The following is a 24,183-nucleotide window of genomic DNA, read 5'->3' as shown; positions in this document are numbered from 1 at the left end:
ATGTCTGAATGTTGTCAATACGGGAAAGGAGTCAATCATAGACAGCCTTTTTCAACTTTACTGAACCTGCAATCCCATTATAATCCTATATAACTACCACCTACTTTGAAAATTTCCTCCTGTTGAGTCTGGTTTTAATGAGTACACTTTGGGGATTTTTTATTTCTTACCTTAGTGCTCAGCGATTACCACCAGGGGTCAAGGTAAATTGATGGGACTAGTCTTAGATAAGCCAAAGTGCACAGGTAGAAAGATCTCCATAAAAATGAATTATCACCATTATAGGACTTTACCTTAATGTTAAAAATGGCTTTTTAAGAAGTGTTCCATTTTAGCAAGAGCATGTGTTATACAACACACTGCGTACACTAGGATTGAATAGAGAATATTCATAATTTCCCTGGAAATTAAGAATGTGATGAATATACAGGAAACTGTGATGATAAAAGATTATCTTAGGTTTAGGTAAAGTCATTACATTCAGTAAGTCAACATTGCATGTACTGACCTGCTGATTCATGGCATCTTCATTTTGGGAGGCACTAATGATCTCACCAAGGTCTAATGTGCACCCAGCAGGACATAACTAAAACAAACTCTTACCCATGAGAGTGGAAGTGTAAACCACCCAACAAATGAACTGGATAGCTGTTCTCAACCCCTGATAAACTTAAGGAGAACAAGCAAGCGGAGGAGACTACCCGACTAAATGGGAACCTTAACGTCTGTGTCTCTCCTTACGTCCCGATGGCAGCTTTCTCCTCTCATCACTCTTGTTTTAACCTGGACTACGATTGTTAGAAAAGAAGGCAGATGCTAAAATAAACAAACAGCAAAACCCTCCTCTTAATAAGAACAGGAAAAACTAACTCTAATTACTGCATCAACACCACTCCCCCAAGCAGGTATTCACAAACACACACATGCTTATCTTTCTTGGACCATGTTGTTCATGTTTAGAAATTAAATCCATGGTGATAGCCATTTATATCCATTTATGATACTGTGTGCCTTTTTAGAGTTTTAGGATAGTATTACAGAAAGGTATCTATGAATTTTTTAGGAAGCCAGCTTTATGACTAGAACATTGCCAATAGGGCCAGTAGGGGATATATTTTTTTCCATTTTTATTGAGATATAATTGACACACAGCACTATATACATTTAAGGTGTACAGCATAATGGTTTGACTTACATCATGAAACTTATCACAGTAAGTTTAGTGCACATTCATTATCTCACATAGATACAAAATTAGTGAAATAGAAAAAATGTTCTTGTGATGAGAACTCAGGATTTACTCTCTTAACAACTTTCACATATAATATACAACAGTGTTAATTATATTTATCAAGTTGTACGTTATATCCCTAGAACTTATTTATCTTATAATTGAAAGTTTGTGCCTTTTGACTGCCTTCATCCAAGATATACAGATACAGATTCAAATACAGATATGTTAGTAACTTCATTATAAAGCAGTAGAGAATATAAAGTGTGCATGTGGGTCTGACCATAGTTCTAGAGGACATCTGCCTGGCCAGTCTCCCATCTCCTCATTCCTCCAGTCTCCAGGAAGGTGGGAGCTGCCTTCCTTAGGGCTGGAGTTTTATTTTAGAAGGGCTACAAGACTGACATCAAGTGGATATATCAGAAATGACAACTAGAGCAATCGGACGCATCTTCTTCATCTAAAATATAAAGTCTGTAATAAGAATGATGTTTAAAGAAGAAAGGAAGCATGAATGCTTTTGCTCAGTTCATAAACTATTTGTTGTGAAATTCAGTAGCCACTCTAACTGACAATGTCTCCAATACTTTTTAGGTATTATTTTGCCTGTGGTTATTGCTTTGATTGTCATAACACTTTCAGTCTTTGTCCTGGTGGGTTTGTATCGAATGTGCTGGAAGACAGACCCAGGTAGGTAACAGTGTTTTGTTTCATTTTGTTTTCCTAACAAGAGAATAAACATGCTCAGTCTAAACCTGAATTTACACTCTTAAAGGGAGAGAGGAATTACACACAGAAACCAAATGCCGTACTGCTTGATCACAGAAATAGAGGAAGAGGGGCAGAGAAATCCAGTGAACGCTGGTGAATGTAAGGAACAGGAATTAACTACTAGTGGCAGATATGATCAAACATGGACAAGCTCTTTTTAATGAAATAGCCCTCGTTTTGTGGGGTGGTTGGGGAAATACGGTAGAAAAGAAGCCATAAAATGACATGTCTTAGCTACAGTTAAGATTTGTTCCATTTCCATGTAACAGAGAATGAAGGCAGGTATTGCTGAGGATTTCACTTAGGGACCCATGATTTGAAGAGTGTTTTGTGACCGATTTCCCTCCTGGGAGGCACAGCTTCCTTCCAATGAAGGTGTCTTCCATGACTGTATGTTCTGCTGATTGAATCGGTTCCTCGGGATTGAACACAATTGCAATTTTTAGAGGGATTCCAGTTTGACAATTCTTTATTATCCTCCTTAATCTCTCCATTAGCGTCCAAAAGCCTTTCTTCTTTCATTTAACACCCTCAGTCTTCATTTTCTTCTTTTTGCTGTGTCATCTTCTTCTCCCTGCCTCTTGAATATTTTTGGTTCCCATAATGGCATTATATTTTCAAGACTTGTCCAAAATAAACTTTTACATTTTAAGATAGTTTTTTTAGATTTACAGAAAAATTGTGAAGATAGTTACAGAGAGTTCCCACATATCCTTATTATTAACATCTTACGTTAGTATGTTATGTTTGTCACAATGAATTAACCAAAATTATTAACTAAAGTTCCTATGTTATTCAGATTTCTTTCAGTCTTTATTTTTTTGTTCTAGGAACTTGAGTTCTCTTTTTACTTGATGCTTCATCTGAATCCCCATTTAGTTCCCATGACTCAGCACTCCTCTGTGTTGTCTTAAACTCCAATCATCTTTCCATTTCAGCCACCTTCTTGGCTGTATTTTGTAGTGCTGTGTATCCGTGCCTTCATCCAGGTCATTCCTTCTCCTAGAATGTCCTACCCACGACTTAACTTTCATAACACACCTCATCTCCTACGTATCCATTAAGATCTGGCTTAAAAGCAAATTTAATGTATATTTTTAACACACCATCTCTTTAAGCAGAGTGGTGTGTTCTTGTATGTCTAATTTTACAGAATTTAATGATATTTTTCATCACACTATAGTATAGGGATGTCTCCATATACCTGCTTTCCCTGCAAGTTGAACATCTTTTTCTGTTTAGGTTGCTACAACAAAAATGCCGCAGCCGGGTGGCTCAAACAACCAGCATCTATTTCTCACAGTTCGGGAGACTGAGAAGTTCAATCAAGGCAGCATCAGATCCAATGTCTGATGAACGCTGTCTTCCTGGTTTTTAGATCCGCCTGTGTCTTCACATGGCAGAAGGGACTAGAGAACTCTCTGGGGTCTCTTTTATCAGGGCACTAAGCCCATTCATGAGGACTCGCCTCTCATGACCTAATCATTTTCCAAAGGTCCGGCATCCTAATACCATCACATTGGGTGTCAAGGTTCAACATTATGAATTGTAGGGGGACACAGACCTTCCGTCCATCCCATCAGGTGGCCCCTCCAAGTCCCAAACTATGTGTCGTTCACATTGCTTTGTGCACAGTATATAGCAGAGCCTTATGATATGCTTGTTGAGTCAATTTTTTTTTAAATTTTCAGTAAAACAGAATCTTTTTCCTCACTTTAATTCTAATTATTTCACTGACTGAACTCTAAGCCTCATATACTATTAAAAAGTAAAAATCAATTATTTTTACAAGATACATAAGCCACGCTCTTCTTTGTTACCCCGTGGACAGTGTGCCCCCAGGACACTAACGAACACTGTTCCCGAGGCCAGAGACCATTAGCGCGTGAGCCCGACAGTGCAAGGCAAAGTGATAAGATGGAAACAGCAGTGTTCATTTTACTTTTGGTGGAAAATAAGAGGAAAACAAATCAATGTCTTTCCCTTTGGGAGTTAGTGAATAAACTTCTTAATAATGTCTGAAATATGTTTCCTCACTCAGTTTCCAGGGGGGAAATAGCATTTTTACAAATCAGTTTAATTTCTCTATGTTTCTAAACCACCAGTGCTATCTTCTATGGGCAACCAACCAAGCAAGTGGAAGCCAGTGGGTGTTGAGTATCGAGGGTAGGGAAAAAATTAGTGGGTTAAATTCATTTGTAAGAATACCCTGGAGTGAAAAACTGCTTTGCTTAGGATGATTTGCAAGTAAGTTATCTGAAAAGCTGACATTTTCTATGAAAGAGGACTTTATGGATGAACTGGATCATGCAGGGAAAAAAGTGTACAATCCCCACCACTATGGAGAGTTATTCTGAAGGCATAAAATACTTTATAGCCAAGTTTGACAATCGTACAATTAACCAAATCTATTTGATTGTTGTCAACCTGGTTTTCTAAACAGAATTTACAGTATTGTTATCATTAAACTAGCACCATTAAACACCACAATTAATCGTTCTTCAGGTATGTGGGTGAGACTTCATTAAGTTCGGAAAATTTGTAAACCCACTCTGCTCTCTGGAAGCCAACACGAATCAGAGGTTTTGGTATGAAAACAAGCTTATCTGGATAATGCTGACAGTAGTCTGAGCTTTAACTCAAATGAGAATGGCAAATACGCAGAAAGTCGTCTGTTAGTATGCATATCTGCTAATGAACTCATAGTATTCTAAGGAAAATAATAAAGGCATAAAAAAATATCAACTCATTCTAAAACAGAGCTATGAGCATCACATGTGGTATCATATATAACACTTATAATGGAAATTTTAAAATGCTGTTAAAACTGTACTGATGGTAGGGAAGATGAGCTTAGATCTAGTTGGTGAACAGCATATGGTGCCATGAATTAAACTCAAGGGATTAAGATTCATGTTGGAGCATCTTTGCCAAGGGGACAGAAGTAGAAGTAGCCAAAATATTAGTGGAGATCAAGGTCTTTATAAAACAATGGTAGGCAAAGACAGGAGAATTATATTCAAAGGGCATATCCTGATAACAGAAGACAGATTAGAGATGAAAGGATATCCAAGAGATAGGAAGTGAGTAGCAATGGAATAAAACTACAACAAAATCCGGAACCAAGCAAGGAACCTTAAGTGATTACATTACATATTTTGCCTAACAGGCCACAGATTCATATAAGGTTTGACCACCAGGTCTGCTCCCAAGAGGCCATGCTCTCGAGCAGAATGAATCGTTCTGAGTTCCCGCTCTAAGCCCAACTTGCTTCCTACCTGACCCTCGTGGAGCAGGCCGGCAAAGCAGATGGAAGATTAGTTGCAGTTAGCAGCTTCATGGACATTTTGCAGGGCTCTTTTGAGAGGCTGAATCCTTGAGCTTCAGATGCAATTAGAAGCAATATCTGCATCGTGGTGCACCATAAATACAGTGATTTGTGTCCCCAGAGAGAGCAACGTATAAAGAAAAGCCAAAAATTCAATTCTCTGTTATAAAGGTAATTTGATACTTTAAGGAGAATTTTTTTTTTTTCAGAGATACTGAAATAAGCTGAGACATTTTCTGGTGTCTGCAGGATGTGCGATCACAGATAATAGTTTCACACAGCAATATGAAATGATAAGATTAAAATTCGTCCAGAGCCAAGTTCAGTGGGGTTGGTCTAGCTGAGACTGAACCGTGAATGTGCTAGCTGAGACTGAAGAAGGAGTAGTAACCATGTCTGAGAAAATGGTCAACGGGACGTGGGGTGCGGGGAGAGAATAAGTTAAAAATTGGCTTTAGAAACATCTTTGCACAGAAAGGGGCAGGGGTCTTAAATTTTTTTGTGGCCAAGCTCCCTGCAACTCTAGTAACAGTTCCCTCCTCTCCTAGGCACCCCGGAAAATGGAAATGACCAGTAAGTAATGCCACATTTCTGTTGTTTCCCCTAGAAACTCTGACCCTATTGTTTACATAGGGAAAAGTATTGATACTCTACTCATACCTTTTCTTTTGTTTCTTAAAATATTTGTGTAGAAAGCACGACATACAGCATTTGGTTAACTATTATCAGAGAGCTCTCTCTATTCAACAGAGAAATTCCAACTAAAAGCGAAGATTGCTCTTAAGCTTGAGTGAAGTCGTAAAATCAGAAATCAAACGTTGAAATGGAAGATAGAGGAATGGCTATAACCATGAGGGAAAATTCATAGAATACATATTTAGAGTTTTAAAATAGTTTTCCTATTGAAAATCTCAATATGTTTCTCACAATTTGGGAAGAATCATGGCTGCACCTTGATATGGCTCTGGATGGCTTTCCTTTAACAGCAGATGGTTTCTCTGCTTTGACTTTATTAAAACACGTAAAACAATTGTTAGCACTCCAGCCAACTGTTACACTCAAGGTGCTGCACAGACAAAATATTTTAATGTCAAAACCACATTCTGTGGTTAACTTTTCTGTGTTGACCTGACTTTGTAGCCTGCCTTTTTATGGGTGTTCGTGTGTGTTCATTGGATTGTGAACTTTAAGAAAATGCCCCTACATCACCTACCCTTCTTAATTAAAAGTAGAGGTTCCTGAGATGCCCAAGGAGAGGAATTGGGGTTTGAAACTATTTCCAATCAGAGAAGGGATAGATGGGAGGTCTTAATTAAAATAGACAGTTCAGACACTACCCTGCAGTATCATGACCTCATGAAAACGAATGTCCCCAGAACTCAGCATCAGTCCAAAAGCTTTGGAGATATTTCTGTATCTTCCCCTTCACAATTCACAGAACTGGGGGCATGTGCAACATGGAGCTTGTGACAGGTGTTTCATGTGACGCATCTTGATGTTGAATTTATCTGATGATCATCACTGGAACAGAATGACAGAGGTTTATTGGCTTGATTCCAGAAGTGAAATTGCTGTAAAAGTGTCTGTGAGTTTGTATGTGAAGAGACACAGATTTTGCTGTAGAAACACATAAAACAATATACATCTATGCATGTGTATTTTCTTCTTTCTGTTTATATCATGTTTACTTTCTTTTACAGATATGTAATGCTAATTACTGTGGTGTTAACTCAAACGTTTTCTGTTCCAAATAGGCCTCAGTCCGATAAAGAGAGTGTGAAGCTTCTCACTGTTAAGACAATTTCTCATGAGTCTGGTAAGCTCCCAGATTGTTGATTAGATGAAAAATGGTTATTTCAAAATCTAACTTGGATTTTGTTCATGTGAACATAACCAAAAAGCATAACTTCTTAGAAATAGTTGATTATTAACCCCCAAGAAATAGAAAATTCTCCTATGAAGGAAAGGAAATATTATTTTTGGTAAGACTGTTAGACTGTGGCTTTCAGAGGTTGAGTATAGATATGTTCTAAAGAATGGGTGGTGACGAGGCATTTCTATTCTGCAGTAGTGGCATAAAAAATTATATGCTACAGGGTTTTTAAAATTTTATTATTGCTGTGGATTTGTTTCATTTTTGGTAATGACTATATAGTCGAATGGAACCAGGATTCATCATATAAAATGTAAATCATATTTTACACCATTTCATATAATTTTAATTGAACTTCTCAGTAAGAACAAAACATAATTTCCTGTTGGAAAAATTTATACTTCTTTTTTCCAACTTCTTAGGTTTTGATTTTGTTTGGTTTGAAATGTAAAAGTTTTCAAAATATAGATATGGTTGTATGAGTTATATTTATACCAAGGGCGATGAAAAATGAGAGGCTAGATAGCTTTTAAATATTAAAAAAGTAGATTACTTTTTTCATTTTGAGTAGACCAAGTATTTAAAACATCAATTTGAAAAAATAGATAAATACAAAGTAATAATTAGTTTTACAAAACAATCCATGTAGCTCTAATTTAAATATCAGGTGACAATAAAAACACTTAAAGTATTCTGCCCTCTCAATTTTACCTAAACAACATAGTCTCAGAACACATGTTATGTAAAGTGAGAACTATTGAATGATAAATGACATTATAAATATGTTGCAAAAAACAATTTTGTAAAATATAAGGTTATAAATATAGTCCCAATTCAAGAGCAAGATGTCAAAGGCTGAATGTGGTCCCAATTTCAGGTAGGAAATTCCAACTCAAACAAAGTACAACAGACAAACAGAAGAGTTGAAAAGCAAGAGCATCCAAAATCTTCAGACATGGCCAAACCCCTCACATGAGCCATTTTCCTTTGAGAGGCTTTCATCCTTGTATCTCTTCTGTTCTTTGATGTACACATTTCTTTATTCCCCCACTGTTCTCCTGAATATAACCATCTGAATGAACAAAACAGTAAAATTCGCCCATAGAATAATCAGAGACCACTCACCTGTGTCCCCTGGCTATTTTCCAGCCTTGACTAAGCAGCCAAGTCTATTCTACTGGTCAGGCTAAATGTGAACTAGTCTCGAGTAAGCTCATGAAGGACCCTGAGTGTGACTCCACCGTTTATCAAGGAAAGTTCTGAGTCTGCCTGTAGCTTGTAAAGCAGCGTCACAGTGATTTCATGCACTGTCCTTTATTCCCTTGGAAATTTCATTAAACATACAGCAGCCTCTGGGGCTCTCCAAGCTGTGGTTTGGAAGCCTCTGCATAGGAGCCCCTTGGTCTCCTTGTGAGGAGGGGGCTGGGACCAGGACCATTTGCTCCACCACCTGCTTCTCCCAGGGAAATGACAATTGAGGCTTCCAGGAGGGGAAATCCCCAGGGAACCTTGTATTTCTTGGTTGCACATGTGGTATCTGATTCTTCATTAAGGCCTAAGGCAAATTCTATGTAAGATTAATTCCATCTCCCACTCTCATAGTAACTACAGTAGTAAGTGGATAAATCGTGGTGGGATGATTGAGACTCTTAACTCTCCAAACTTCCTTTTCTTCATAAGTAACTTTTCAGGTCACAGGTCTAAGGAAGAAATATTATTATTGAAATAGTAAGATCTAGTCTCTGGTACTTCTATTTCTGCCAACCTTAAATTAGGAAGCACATCTCTTTTAATGAAATAACCTCTCAAAGGTCAACCTAGCTGATTAACATAGAAAATATTTGGTTATAGGGCAAAACTGAGATTGGTGATTCGGAGTTGATTTCAATAGCCTAGAGTTAATCATCTCAAACATAATGAACTCCAAATGCCCTTTGTACTACCACAGTCTTTGTTAAAGTCTGTCCGCCATTAACAGGACTTATTGACTCCTAAAACACATGCAATCAAATCTCTTCCCACCGTCTTTCAAAACTTATTCAAACGTGCTTTCTTTATAAAACTAGGCTCACCACACGCAACAGAAGTTACGTTATTAGAAATATTTTTACTTAAACATCCTACTAGTGGCGTCTTTCCTAAAATACAACTAGAATAAATCTGAAATGAGGTTTTATATAAGTTTACAGATTTAGCCCAAATTTCTATTATCTCCTATATAAATTTTTTAAACAGTTAAAAAATACAGAAAAGAATTTGATAGAACAAATGTGTGACTACCCACCACTCAGAATTGGTGATTGTTACATTTTATGTTAGCTGCTGCTTGGCCTAAGAAACACAGTGTTAATTAATATACTGAAGTGGGTAACAACATGACATTTGAGCTTCAGTGGTCTTAAGAATTCATTGGATTGGTCAGTACTTCAATTTATAAACTCTGGTCTTATATCTCAAAATAAATTTTGCCATTTTAGAGGTCAATAAACCATATCTCCAAGGAAACAGAGCTCTGCAGAAACCTACCTTCAGGTGGAATGCCAGAGGATGCTAACTTTTCTGGGTTTTACAAGCCTTTATGAGTAATGATTATTGTTCTCAATATTTTCTCCTGATAAGGCAGTTCCTTGCCCCAAATCCTCCTCCTTCTCTGACTGGCCATGATATTCAACCACGCACACTTCCTGCTTCCTCTAAATATGTTCTCTCTCAAGAAAGTCCTTCTGTTAAAAATGTAGCCCATAAATGTTTAAAATGTGATTATTTCAATTGGAAGCTTTCTTTAAGGTAAAAGAGAAAGCCTTCTAGGCTATAAACAAGAATGTGTTTCCAGAAAAAAATGAGCGCCAAAAATAGCAGATCAAGGAGTCCTTTGTGAGAACATGTAAGATCTCATTAAGGTTTAGTGAGAAATCTTGCCAAGTTAAACATCACAATGATTGACTGCAAAATATGCATGTGACATGATGCATTTTAAACGTAATTCCCACCTGCACATCTCAGAAAGTTAATAGACATTATCTCATTTTAACATGTAAGGCTATAACAATTATGAAAGAAACTAGTCGAAATTAAGGAATACATGATTCCACAAAAGAAAGAAAACATGGTATCACTGAATTTAATTTTAAAGCACTATTTGATTTTGAACTACTTAGAAAAAGAAAAAAGCAGATCTGAATTCATTATAATTTTCCTCTGATTGGAAAACTCTGATTAGTTTGCGTTACCTTAGATTAAGTGCAAATACTTTAGCATGTCTACAAGGCCTTCTGTGATGTACCAGCCTTCTCTTGCTCAATTTCCGAAGCACTTAATAACATATTTTCCCCAGGTCTCACTCATCTCCTATCCCCCGTCTTCCTCACTGACCTCAAGCGCCCCTGAAGGAGGGGACAGTGCGTTGATCCCCTTCGTCACTCCCACCTCCCCCTCCTAGCTGGTCATTAAACATTATTCATATATTATTAGGATACTAATACTAATTAGTGTATTATGGTAATTACTCATAAATGTACAGGTTTTTTGTTTATTTTTACAAATAAAAGTTCATTAACAACTAGAAATGAACTGAAGTATAAAGATAAGCCAAGGATTCATAGATTTAGAAAGCCATACATAGATTCTGTCTTCTCAGTCCTTCAATACTGGACTCAGTCTCTGCATTTACACCAGGCTTCCCTGACTGTCCCAAATGTCCATGGTCTTTCTCGCCTCTTATTGTTGGTTTGGCAAGTCAACATGCATCACTGCCCTGTAATATCTCTTCATGGCTTAAACTGCCATTTTAGTATTTGGTCACATGATGCATAAGGGAGAATAAAGAAAAATAGAGAATAGAATTAAAAATTACATATGAGAGACAACCGTGATAGGATCAGTATTGGCATTTGGTGTATTTCCTTCCAGTTGTTTTGTTCTACGCCTATATGTATTTTGCTTGCTTTTACCATGTATCATTATTGTAACTCTTATTGGAATCTTATGATTTTTGAATCTTTCCACATTTTCTGTTCCCAGTTAGACAGACTTTAGAAGATATTAAGGGAGATATTAAGAATTGTAATGATTTTCATATGGTTTGCTTTGCATGACTTCTGGCAGACAGAAGCGGTTCAATAAATATTTCTTTCTTTCTCTCTTTTTTTTTTTTTTTTTTTACTTCTCATTCCTGTACTTTACAGCCATGGATTCCAGGAGGTGCTGTGCCTTTTGCAAAATACACAATAGTGAGCAGAGGGCTGTGCTGGGGCAGGGGCTGTGAGGGCTGTGCTCCGTGCTTGGCATTCCTCAGGGCACAAGACCTAAGGAGCTCTTGAAGGGGAGTCCTGGGGTTGTCCTCACAGGTCTCCAGCACTGCTTAGTATCGCCAGGACCATGCAGGTGATAGGTGAGATCAGTGGAGTCCCCAGAAGACTGGTTTCCTAACTGGCAGATAAAAGCTGGAGCAAAACGATGACATTTATTCTCAAAGCTGGAGACTTTGACCCCTGATGTTTTTATATCATGTGGCTGATGTTGATACTTGAATCTACCTGAAAGACACAGGTAATGGGAAATGCTGTGACCACAAATCCAGGAGAATGGAAGAATGCTTGGGGTCTCCCAGCTTCCCATCATCCTCAGTTAATATTTATCTTTAGATTGGATGATGGAATAGCTGTTATTGTAATGGTCCCTGGGCTGTTTTGTATGTCACCAAAGTATTTGTGTTGACCTATACATTTATTTTCACGAAACTCTCACTGAATTAATTCAACAGAGGTGCCTAGAACGTCTTCCTGATAAAATGGCACTTCCAATATATGACATAGCTCTGCTTAGGCAGAGCCAGCTCCTAGAACAAGCAAAAGTCAATAACTCATTCCCTAGGGGCCTCCCTTGTTTTCACCTCCCAACTCACACCCCCTACTCCCAGGGAGTGAGTAAGCATTGCTCCTCTAGAGTGAAAACAAACAATGGCTGAAAAAAGCTCATAAATCTTGGTGAACAATTTCCAGGCAATACCAAGACGTAAACTGCGGTTCTAATGACATTCTGGAAGGAAAATTAGACTTCCGTTGAAAAACAAAAAACAAGCCAAGAAACTTTATTTTCATCCTTATTCACTCTCTGAGCTTATAGATCCAAATGTATCTTCTGCTTTTAGGTGAGCATTCAGCACAAGGAAAAACCAAGAACTGACAGCTTGATGAATCCTCCCCACACCTGGGCAATAAATATGTAAGTTTTCTAATTTCATTCACTGAGATGCTCATTAATATCTGTTTTGTTAGCTTGCTGCAGCTCAGATTATTTTTTAAAGATTTTAAAAGCTGAAAAGTTAATGGCTTGTGTCAGTGAAACCATCATTTTCCATTTGTCTGAAAAACAAACTCTAAGACTTGCCAGAGAAATGAGTGTCTTGGGGGCTGTAGCAGATTCTTCCAGTTGCCCTGCCTACCTCAGGAATGATACAGTTCGCTCTTTCTTCCTGTTGGTAATGTTTTCTCACAGATGCAGTTTGCCTCTGCCTGGGTCAGTACACACACTAACTAACAGTGGCAGTTAGACAGGGTTCTGTTGCTGAGGAAGACTCGCAGGACCCAAAATGTCAGTGCTGACAAACTTGCAGTTTATTGCAGGAAGAGAGTATGATGCAGCAGCTGCATTAAAGTAAGGATGTGTGTCACAGCCAAAGGCTGGCTCGGGGCGAGGGGTCCAGGGATGCCAGGTAGGAGGGCCAGTTGTCCTCCCCGCTAAGGACCGTACTGGGATGTGCTCTCTCTCTGGGACCGGGAACCATGGGTGTGTGCACAGAGTACCTCAAACAAGGTGATCCAATGTACGCTCTCCACTAGGGTTTCTTGTACCCAGATAGTCACATAGGCATATTCCAGCTATATAACTGCATGAGTGACAGAGCCCTCCAGGTGTCTCAGTGAGAGCAGATGCAAAGTGATCAATCTCATTACAATTATTGCTGATCAATAAATAATTAAAACTGCTCAAAACTTGGGATACTGGTTTTCTGCAGCAACTGTTATTCTGCAGGTTCCACACTTTGACCAGGAGTCAGTGCAATGTAGGTGCATGTCTTATTTCAGTACAACAGTCAGGCCAATTTCAGGCCTGCGGGAATTACCCTTCCCAGCTCAGCATGCGATTGTCTTTTGCTTTCCTAGAATTGGGTAAGAAAATTTCCTTCCGACTTTAATTTAGTTTTCACAAGAAGCATTGAATAAGTGCCCTCCCAATTAGCGTTTGGTAATTTTTAGAACCTGCAGGAAAATGTAGCCTTTGGCAACTAATAGTAAAAAGGCAAAAGAACAAATAAATAGGTATATGCCAAGAATTGGCCTGACCACAATGGTAGTCATGCTGGGTAGTGTCCAGTGGGAGGAATATCACTGCTATGTCCACTGCCCACGCCTACTTCCCAGCACTAATGCAGCGCTGTCACCGATACTCAGCGAGTGTCTGTTGAGTAAGTGATGCCAGCCACACTTCTCTGACAAGGAGCGGAGACACAGACAAAGGGGTGTGTGTCATCCAGACATATGCATCAGTGTCAGAATTTCATCCTTCTCCAGCCAGCAAGGGGTGGGTTAGGATGAGAGGAATCGGGAAGTTTGCCTGTCCTTTTGCAAAGGACTCTCAGATGCAAGAGTCAAGAAGCAGAGAAGTTTGAGAAATTCATGGAGACTTGTGGTTCAGCCCTCCCTAGTGCATGGAAAGCCTCCTTCCATACCAGCTATGGTTTCTTTGCAACCCTGTGGTTGGTACAAGGATGCTTTCTAGATGATCAGAATGCTCAAATCTTAGTGACTAATTGTCCAATTTGGAGAAAGACAAAGTCTTCTGTTCAGTTGGAAAGAGAAAGAAAGAAGAGTTGTATAGGAGACGAGGACAAAATGAATTTTCCTCCAACTCCCTTTCCTTTCAGCTTTTGTACTTTAAAAAAATATTCCTAGTGTCTGATTTCATGTCTTTTGATTTGCAGAGGCAAATTGCTTCTGTTGCCTTTCTGAGTAATTGTGGAATTATATAACGATGTTCTGAAGGGTAAATATCAGAAAGTAATGGGAAGAAGCACATTTGACATCTGTCAGTTCTATTGCCTATTTGTCTCACCCTTTTTCAATATATTTCTCTTAGCAACCACTGTACTTTAAATGTAGTAACCAGTGAGTAATTGCTTTCTAGGTTATCAGCTAGAAATCAGATATCAACTCAGAAATTCAGGATAAGTAGGAACGTATTTATCAGAACTAGAAGTTGAGAAAACAAAGTTGAGAAGTCTTTGGATCTGTACTCAACAGCAAACCCTGATAGAAACATTCACTCATGTTTAAAATTTTCATCTCAGTAGAAATTTTTAGATGTATTTAATGCTTACTGCTTCATATAATGATCATCTATTTTGTGCAGAATATTATATTTAATGTAATTTGGCAGTGCAGACAGGAATTCCAAAATACTTTTCATCTATGATCCTTGCCCTCGCTGCAAAGCTTTGTCTAGTGAGAACATGAAATCAGACACAAGAAATAAGAAAATAATTAGAGAAAAAAATTTACAGCTATCTGGACATGATTGATGCAATTCATCAAACTAGTTCTAAAATCTCTGAGACTTTTATGTCCACAGGAGGAAGGTTGATAGGAGCTTCAGAAAATATTATCCTTTCACTGTAGATTTATTGCTATAATTTAGGGACCATGATTTCTTGAGAATAAAAAAATGATTATTTTAGCTTAAACTTTTCCTGTATAACTCACTTTGGTCCCAGCTAGTAGCTGATGGCACCCTCAAAATGCCTATTAGTGCAAAAAGAACTTGTGTTATGTTTTGAAGGCCACTGGAATCAAAGATTAGAGATATATTAGCTGTATGTATTTTTACACATATTTGTGCCCATTTACAATGCAAATAGTCTGTTATCTTCTTCTGAAATTAATTCTCTTATAACAAGGAGTGACAAGGATAACATAGCTAAAGGAATTGATTTGATTACATAGAGCTTCTGCTGAGGCCAGAATTTCTCCGTGAAAATGTAGAGCAGGCAAGCACATACTTTTCTTATTGATGCCAACAAGTGGTCTGAACAAACCGGGTAATAATGAGTGTGAAAGTGAGGACATTAGCTAATGATACCTATATAGGGAAAATGTATTAAGAACTGCATGTAAAAAAACAGAAAGAAGATCAGTTAGATTTTATTACACGTCTGATTAAGAATTTTCAAAACACGAAACAATATAAGAAAATTTAACGGTAAAAGCAGGAATTCTACCACATCATGACTTAAAACTTCCAAACATTAAAAAAACTTATCCTAAATAAAATTACAAATTATAAATTGGGGAAATGTTTGTCATAAATATGAGGCCAACTAATTAATATCCTAAATATACAAAGACATTTATACGAATTGGAAAATTTAAAAATGAGCTGACAATTCATAGAGGATGAAATAGAAATAGTAATATAAAAGTAGAGAAGAGGTCCCATACTATTACTAGTCAAAATGTGAATTAAGACCAAAAAAGTTATAACCTTCAATTTACTTGAGCTTTCTTTCTTTTATTTTTAAAAAATAATACTGGTGAAGCAAATATTTCATATGCTGCATTTGAAAATATAAATTGGATTAATCTTTCTGAAGAGCTGTTTGGTAATACTAACTAAGGGACTTAAAATATTCACATTTGTCAGCTAGTAACTTCACTTTTAGGAAATTTTCATAAGGAAATTATTTGAATGTGATTAAAGATTAAAATACAAGGAACGGTAGCAAACATTTAGAAACAGCATGTCTAATGGTATGGAAATTTCAAATAAATTATGTTTCAGCCAATCGATGACATTATACAACCAACAAAAGTAATTCTTGAGACAATTTTAATTACGTGTAAACATGTCTAAGATAACGTTAAATGTGGAAGGGGGTACAATTTTAGGACTAAACAGAAAGCCATTTGAATGTTCTGAGACTAATTTGGGCTGTAGAAGGGAGGGGACCTGGTACATCTGGGTCAGCCCTGTTCCAAGCCACCTGACAGCTTAGGAAGTAAGGAAGGGCGCTTCAGCTCAATGAAAAACCAAGGGGCAGCAAGACCACTGGCTTGTATGAAAGTCTCATCCCACAGACCCTTAACAAAGTGAAACGTTACCCACTTCTATTTTTCTCCCAGGTACAATTCACTGTACTTCCATTATTTTCTAAATGATACCCTTGATAATCTAAAAGCATCTTTGTAAACTTCCAGAAGAACTTAACTCGTTTTTCAATTATTTTTCTTACATTTTAAAATGAAATAATGAGGGCTGAAAAGACAACATCATAAGTAAAAAGAGATTTATTTTTTGATCCTAATGCATGACCCTGAACGCATTTCTTAGCAATGCTTTGCACTGGGTTTCACATCTATATAATGAGGACAGAATGATCTTTTCTCCTAAGACCACTGTGCTCTTTTGTTTATAAAGTGTTGTCAGTATGGTTAATGAAGCTAACATGATACTTTATTGTTAAAGTGACCATTAATTTTTTAGAAGAATTATAAATTTATAAAATGTTAGGGTTGTGAGAGATTCAGTGACCATAAAGTTCTCTATTATTATTGAAGCCAATACACTGAATTTTAGAGATTATAATGTCTGAAAGAGAGCAAACGCTGATACTGGTATGGAGATTCAAATTGAAACTATCAACTAATAAATAAAATCACTAATGAAGCAAGCAAAATCCATTTCTTGAGGAAGATTATCAGTGTAGAGTACACGCTGATGAAAACTCCAGTTTGTTCCTATATTGGTTTCCGATCTTGCAAAAAAATGATTGATGCAATATTCATCATGAGCATTATCCTGCTCAACAAATCTAGATGTTTACCTAGCTGATCGATGCTGCAAACTCTTAACTTCACTTGGAAACTCACCCACAGACGATTATGGTTCCGTTGGAAGAAAAAGTGACAGAGATCTCGCTCCTTGCAGATACTAGGCCAAGTATTAAGAGGGATGAGGTGGGAAAGGGGATGGGAAGGGATAAATTGGGACTTTGAGATTTGCAGATACTAACTACTATGTGTAAAATAGATAAACAACAAGGTTCTACTGTAGAGCACAGGGAACTATATTCAATATCTTATAGTAACCTATAATGGAAAAGAATGTGAAAACAAATATATGTATGTATGTGAATGACTGAACTATTATGCTGTACTCCAGAAACGGATGCAACATTGTAAACTGACTATACTTCAATAAATAAATAACTCAAACTAAAAATTAAAAAAAGAGGGATGTGACATGGATACTGTCCCCACAATGCTTAGAGGAGTGAAGAGAAAGACAAATAAGATCATTTTAATAGAATATGGTAAGTAATAAGATAGTGGTATGTAAAGACAGCCATTGAAGTTTAATGGCAAATTTCTCAAAGACGGTATTTGAGTTGAGACTTACAGGATAAGAAAAAAAGAGAATGGCATGTGTAAAGGCAAAGAACTGTGAGACTGCATGGTATATGAAAAAAATCACGAGTAACTGGTTAGCCAGGAGCTGTGTGTACACATCTGCTGCAGAGTCAGTGAACCGTGATTCTGTTTCGCAAGGAAATTAAGTGCAGAAACTGAGTGTAAGCATTTCAAATTGGGATAGCAATCTGATATCGCTTCAAAATTTTATTCATGTTATTGTATTTTTAAAAAATATCAGTTTGCAGCTGATTAGAAATTTTTGAAAACCACCCTGGTCCTTCACCTCAGATAACGGGAAGCTTGGGCCTGGAAGATGTATTTCAAGGCCAGAAGGGCTGGGCGGTGGGGCCAAAGCAGTTGCGGGCTCCACATAGTGGGAGGTCTTGCTTCCTGTGCTAAGCTAAATCAGAAAGGACTTCATGTGGTGAGAATGAAATATTTTCTTTTTCTAAGCAGAATAAAATCAGATTCTTTCCTTTTTATTAATGCCATCAAGAAGCCATTTATTCATTTTGGAAGGCTCTCTGACCTTGAGTGTAAAATGCACCCAGGAAATAAGTCCAGAATTTAAGAGTGGGGACTGTTTCACAGCCATCCTTGCAATCATTGCTCTCCTTCTAGAGCTACCCCATGCTCTGGCCTGTGCTGGACCACCTGTCAGCCACAGATGCTCTGGGGGGACATTAGAAATATCCCACTTAGTAGTCTTTTCCACAGCCTAAGTCTTGATGTAAATCCCATGTCCAACTCTCTAGTCTTCAAACTGACCCCAAGCCACAGCAGCCCATGTCCAGGTCTGCCCCATGTAAGGCAGCAGTGCAACCATCCCTCCCGAAGGACCTGCCTCCACCAACCACGCTGCGAGGGAGCAACATGCAGGTCTCGACCCTGGTCCCACTGCCCACCCTCACCCCAGCATCCTCCTCCTCCCAGACTCCGGCAGACCACCAGCACTGCCATCAGCAGCACCACAGCATCCTCCCCCTGCCACAGTGGACCACTGCCCTCCCCACTTGAGACACAGAAGCTTCCCTCTCCTGCTCCTTTTTGGACCTGCAGAGAATGATGTTTCTGTCCTGCAAACAAGGAAACCTGAAGTCATAAACCAAAGCCCTGGCTCTCCATCCTGTGGAGAAGTGGAAAGCTGCCTGCTCACTCTTCTTCATGATAAGTACACAGCAGCAAAGCATGAAAGTTGCCAAGAAATAATTACTCACAATGTCACCCTGAGCAACAGACCTCAAATGATGCCCCACTGGTGATAAGAAACAGTGAAGGGCTTTCATCAAAAGTGGGGTATGATGAGATGTGTGCTCGAGGCACATCACTGAATATTTAATGTGGAAGATTCATTCAAGAGGAGTTAAGATCGGAAGCAGAGAAGACAAAAGACTATTGCAATATACCCCAGAAAAAGGATGAGGGCTTCACCAGGTCTGCAGGTACAGTGGGAGAGAGATGAAGAGGCAGAATTGAACAGAGAAATGTCTGGAAGATACAGTTCTCCAGAGGTGCTGATTGCATGAATGTAGACATTGGGGAATGAGGACTGTCAGGGGTATAGGTAATGCCCACACTTCCAGGTCGAGTGCCTGGATGGATCACGGAGATAACAGCAAAGACTGGAATCACAGAGTGAGAGGGAACAGGTTTGGGAGGCAGTGTCGTGGTTTCCTTTCAGACTTGTTGAGGTTGAAGTGCTTCTGGGACATTCAAGTGACTCTACTAAGTGGGAAAACTTCAGCTAGTCACTAATCTTTCTTATCAAGAGACAATCTCGCCCAGCATCTCTGCTGCTGCTTCACTTTCTTGGAATCTGAACTGTTCTGTTTCCCCCCCAACAGGCTTAATCTTCAGCTTCTGGGCTCCAGGGGTAGAAAGGGAGAAAGCCCTGTGGAATCAATCCTGACTCTCAGTCCTGCTCGCCAGTCTGCATCTGTCACCTGTCCCCATAAACTAGATGACACACAATAATCTGATGGAATCAAAAAGAATCCTGGGCCTCTCCTGTCCTCTGAGATGTGGAAAAGCACCTTAGCACATTTTACAGGAACAATCCTAGGAGAATGAATTTTAGGAGGGGCGTCTGTGAGCAGTTAACCTGACAGCCCAGGCCGATGGCTTCACTGATGAAATGGCTGTCCCTTGAGTTTAAAGTTTCCAGAACCAACAGTTTTTATTCATGGAGACGTTCCCACTTTCTCGGTGTTCTTATATTAGCTAATGTTTGTATTTATTGTTTTCCACTAATGTAGGGGAAATTTGCGAGTGTATTATTAAATACCAGGTCAAAATCCTCCTTTGTACATAAAGATATTTTATTCATACTTTCATGTGTTACTTTTAATAAATAATTACTGTACTCAATACACTAAAAATATCATAATGTGACTGTGAAAATGGCAATAGTATTGTCTTCCCTTCATTATGAATATTTTGGGGTTGATTATTAGACTATGAGAACTTACTCTGAAAGGCATCTAGTAAGTGAGAAAGGGACAAAGGATTCACATATCAGGCCTTATTCAGGGGAAGTCAATTGAACATTTCTTTGGTCTTTCTATTTGCAATTCACACTGTGTGACAAGGATGTAAGGGCATTTGTGACACTGTACTGCATTCATTAAGAAGATAACAGGACTGAGATTTTTCAGAATCCATTTGATTGATACTATCTCTGTGCATTTTTTATTTCTTTTAGAAATGTAATGATTTGTTCTAGACATCATTGTTAAATCTCCAGTTTGTAGAAACCAACATTTCATAAATACATAATTGTGATATTATTTTCCAGTGTATCACTTTCCTAAAAATACCATATGATTATAGTTACCACTCCATCAGGGGCAAATTCTTCTGTTGAAAGCTGACTGATCAACCTTGACCACTCCTTGGACACTTGGGATCAAATGTCATGTTGGTTGAAGTTCTGTGGTAAGCTGTGGAACTAACAAGCTGCCAGGGGCAGCTCTTTAACGTTTATGATTTATGATTACCTAAGCTGATTTCGATGTTAAACTATCTTAGTGATACGAGGGCAGCATGTTGGAGACAGAAGGTTATGTTTAAAATTATGTTTTACAGTTTACTTTGTTGCAATCTATTTTGAAAACGGTCAGCATTGAGGATTATATAAATTTTGGTTTTTGCTCCCTGATGTCTGGACCATTTCTAATCAAGGACACCAAGCAAGCATATTTATACTTCTGACTGGTGTCTCTTTATGGTATTTGGAGAAGAAAGATGGGAGTAGAAAAAAAATAGAAAAGCAATAGGGTAGAGAAAAAAGCAAGGATCTCCAGTACATACACTTTCCCTGGAGAGATGCTTTGCCCATGCTTAATTCTAACCTAGAAGCCTTTAAATGAGTGCAACAGTGTCTAGAGCATGCCAACCATGGAACACTGATCTTCAAAAGGAAAATATCCTGGGGATGAGGGGGACAGTATAGCTCAGGGGTAGAAGGTAGAATGTATGCTTAGCAAGCACGAGGCCCTGGGTTCAACCCCCAGGACCTCTATCAACAAAAATGAATGAATGAATAAAACTAATTACCTCCCCCTCAGAATATTTTTAAAAAAATAAAATAAGGACAATATTCCAGCACCCCTAGAATGCTTTACTGAGCACCTCAGCAGCAGCCCTGCTACCCAGGATGTACTGCAGAAATACAAACTCTTCTGCCATTTAAATTACTACGAATGATACGTTACTCTAGCTTCCTAAAAAAAAAAGAAAAACACTTTCTTGACCTTTCATAAGCATTGTTGGAAGAAAATTTACAAGGATCAGGATGAGGTAAAGCTTTTTAATCGTAATGAGAGAATGAAATTCATTCTAGTTCAAGAATTACACATAAAGAATGCTTTATACTTCATTAGTATTAAATCTTTAAAAAGTCAAAGTGATGAGAGGATTGAAGAATCTGCAGAGATATTCATGGCATTTTGTATTGTCAGTTTCAGAGGTAATGTCTGCATTTTTTGTCAACCTGAACTTCTCTTGAAACAGGGTACTTGGTTTTCAAGCCAAAATTATCATTAATCAGATTTGTTTTTAATTATCTGATTTAGATGATCTACCTTTTATGCCTGACTTCTTAAAATTTTTTGTTCTCACATGTAGTTCAAGTGTCACTGCAAAAGGAAAGGATGTGTTTAGATCAAGGGCAAACGTTTCTAGGTGTTTGTTCTGTATGACAATACGAATATAATTTAAGTCTGCAACAGTCAAAACGTAAACAAGAGCTAATTAACCGGCACTGTTGTCATCTGAGTGTAATCGGATGTTACTGGCTGACACATTGGTTGTGCTCAGCCAGCAGAGAAAGGTTTCTAAATTCCCCTTGCTGAGCTGAAATCTTCCCTTCCATATCTGACAAATCTGTGTCTTATTTCTTGTCTACCTGTCACACTTACGTTCTTAAGGATCAACTTAGGACATTGGCAAACCTTCAACAATGAACATGCTAGCTTTTCCTGATTTTTCTCCATTGAGCCCTATTTGTGATCATTCAAGATTTTATGGGGTTCTAAAAAGAAAAGTGGGTAAGTCCTTTAACAGTTATGTTTTGAGTGACTGTCTCAGTACTATGAATTTGTTCATTATTACCTAGTGTTGAAGATATCCATCACAGTGATTAATTAAATAATAGATACTCTGAATTGAGAATTTGTAATGGATTATCCACAGATCTCCCTGTCAGAATTTCTCCACAAACACAAACAAGACTTCTCAAGTTCTCATGAGTATATTTTGTCTTCTCTTCAAGGGGATTTGTCCTATGGGCCAGAATACACCTCTTTTCCTGTTCAGGATACATTTTTTTAAACACCATTACTATGGTATGGTTCCTATACAGTAAACTACACATAAAGGAAAAAATTTAGTTTTGATAAATAATGGAAAAACATTTATCTTGTTCACTAATATTACATTCCTGAACTTGAAGTCAGAATTCTACCAAAGTGATTATGGATAATATCACTAGTTAGCTGACATCATATCCAAGACTCACTCTGTACCAGGCACTGCATATGTATCATGTCGGTTAATATAACAACAATAGTAAGATATAATTTGTAATATTACATCATTATATGTATCATCTGCAGCAGCAGCAGATTCATTTTAGAGATACGGAAACCATGACAGAAAATTAAATAACTTCCCCAAGTTTGTATAACTAGTGAAGAGTTAAAATTTGGATTCCAACCTAAGTTCCAAATTCCTGTTCTTTATAACTATACTCTTAGTCTTTCTGATCTTAGTTTACTTATCTATAAAAAGGGGTGAAGCATTATGCTCCTGGCTGTAGTTAAAACAGAAACCATTTTATCATCCCAGTATAAACAAAGATGACAAAATCATGCATAAATCCTACGAAATCCACAAAAAGCCCCCAAATTAATAAGTTGTTATAGTTGCTGAACATAAGATCAATATATAGAATCAACTGATTTATTCAGTAACCAAAAAATGAAGATTAGAAAAAAGATACCATTTACAATAATGCTAGCAAATATAAAACTCTGAGGGGTGAATTTTACAATACATTCACTCCCTGTACACTTAAAACTGTCAAACTTCTAAGAGGAATTAAAGAATACTGTATCATGGATTAAAAGACTCAGTATTATTAAGATGCCAGTTTTATTCAAATTGATCTATGAATTTATTACAGTTTCAGGCCAGATCTAGTTTTCCTCTTTGTAGAAATTGAAAAGTGATTCCAATGTTTACATGGAAATAAAGTGGACTTAGAATAACTAAAACATGTTTTAAGCACAAATTTGAAGGACTCATACTATTGGATTTTAAAGACTTACTTGAAGCTACTGTAATCAAGACAGTTTAGTATTGACCTAAGAATAAAAGTTAATCATTGGAACAAAAGAGAGGTTATAGAAAGAATTAAACGTATGTTTTTCCCCCATATACTCATGAATCAACTGATTTTTGACAAGGGTGCCATATTAATTCAATGGAGAAAGAACAGTTTTATCAACAAATTGTTTTGGAATTGATATATGAAAAAAGCAAAGTTCAACCCTTACCTTATACCACACACAAAAACAACTCTAAATGTATTGTAAACTTAAACATTAAATTCAGATCTATAACACTTGCCTTATATAAACATTAAATCCAGATCCATAACATATACAAAAAGCCATAACTAAAGACAACATGTTAAGTTGAACTTTATCAAAACTAAAAATTCTGCTCTTCAAATTGACATTAATAAACTGAAAAGGCAAAGTCAAAGAATAGGAGAAAATATTTACATTATGTATGTCTGACAAATGGCTTGGATCTAGGACGTATAGGGAACTCAAAAAACTTAAGAAGTCAATCCACTGAAAATCAGAAAAAAAAATTAAGAAAATTCACAAAAAAGGATATATAATTTTTCAATATGCACATGAAATGATACTCAATATCATTTAGTAATCAGGAAAATGCAAGTTTAAAAGCACAAAGAGCTAAGGGGAGGGTATATAGCTCAAGTGGT

General features: G+C 37.5%; 1 protein-coding gene and 1 long non-coding RNA gene across 13 annotated transcripts in view; one reads left to right on the top strand and one right to left on the bottom strand.

Annotated features, from left to right (window-relative positions):
• The window catches only part of LOC116657573, a 122,146-nt gene that overhangs the window by 80,983 nt on the left and 16,980 nt on the right, over positions 1-24,183 (bottom strand). The window lies entirely within an intron of this gene.
• EMCN (endomucin) overlaps positions 1-24,183 on the top strand; it is a 97,500-nt gene that overhangs the window by 70,331 nt on the left and 2,986 nt on the right. For 2 of the 12 annotated variants that reach the window (XM_032460566.1, XM_032460642.1), the window contains 6 exons: positions 1,826-1,921; positions 5,879-5,903; positions 7,085-7,146; positions 11,388-11,432; positions 12,353-12,426; positions 19,514-20,069. In XM_032460566.1, the coding sequence (XP_032316457.1) occupies positions 1,826-1,921; positions 5,879-5,903; positions 7,085-7,146; positions 11,388-11,432; positions 12,353-12,387 (263 nt within the window). In that variant the 3' untranslated portion in view covers positions 12,388-12,426; positions 19,514-20,069. The other 10 variants (XM_032460588.1, XM_032460574.1, XM_032460583.1 and 7 more) reach the window with 10 other exon arrangements.

This window comes from Camelus ferus, chromosome 2 (assembly GCF_009834535.1).
Source record: "Camelus ferus isolate YT-003-E chromosome 2, BCGSAC_Cfer_1.0, whole genome shotgun sequence".
Taxonomy (NCBI): domain Eukaryota; kingdom Metazoa; phylum Chordata; class Mammalia; order Artiodactyla; family Camelidae; genus Camelus; species Camelus ferus.
The sequence above is the reverse complement of the archived record's forward strand: the minus strand, read 5'-3'. Positions and strand labels throughout refer to the sequence as shown.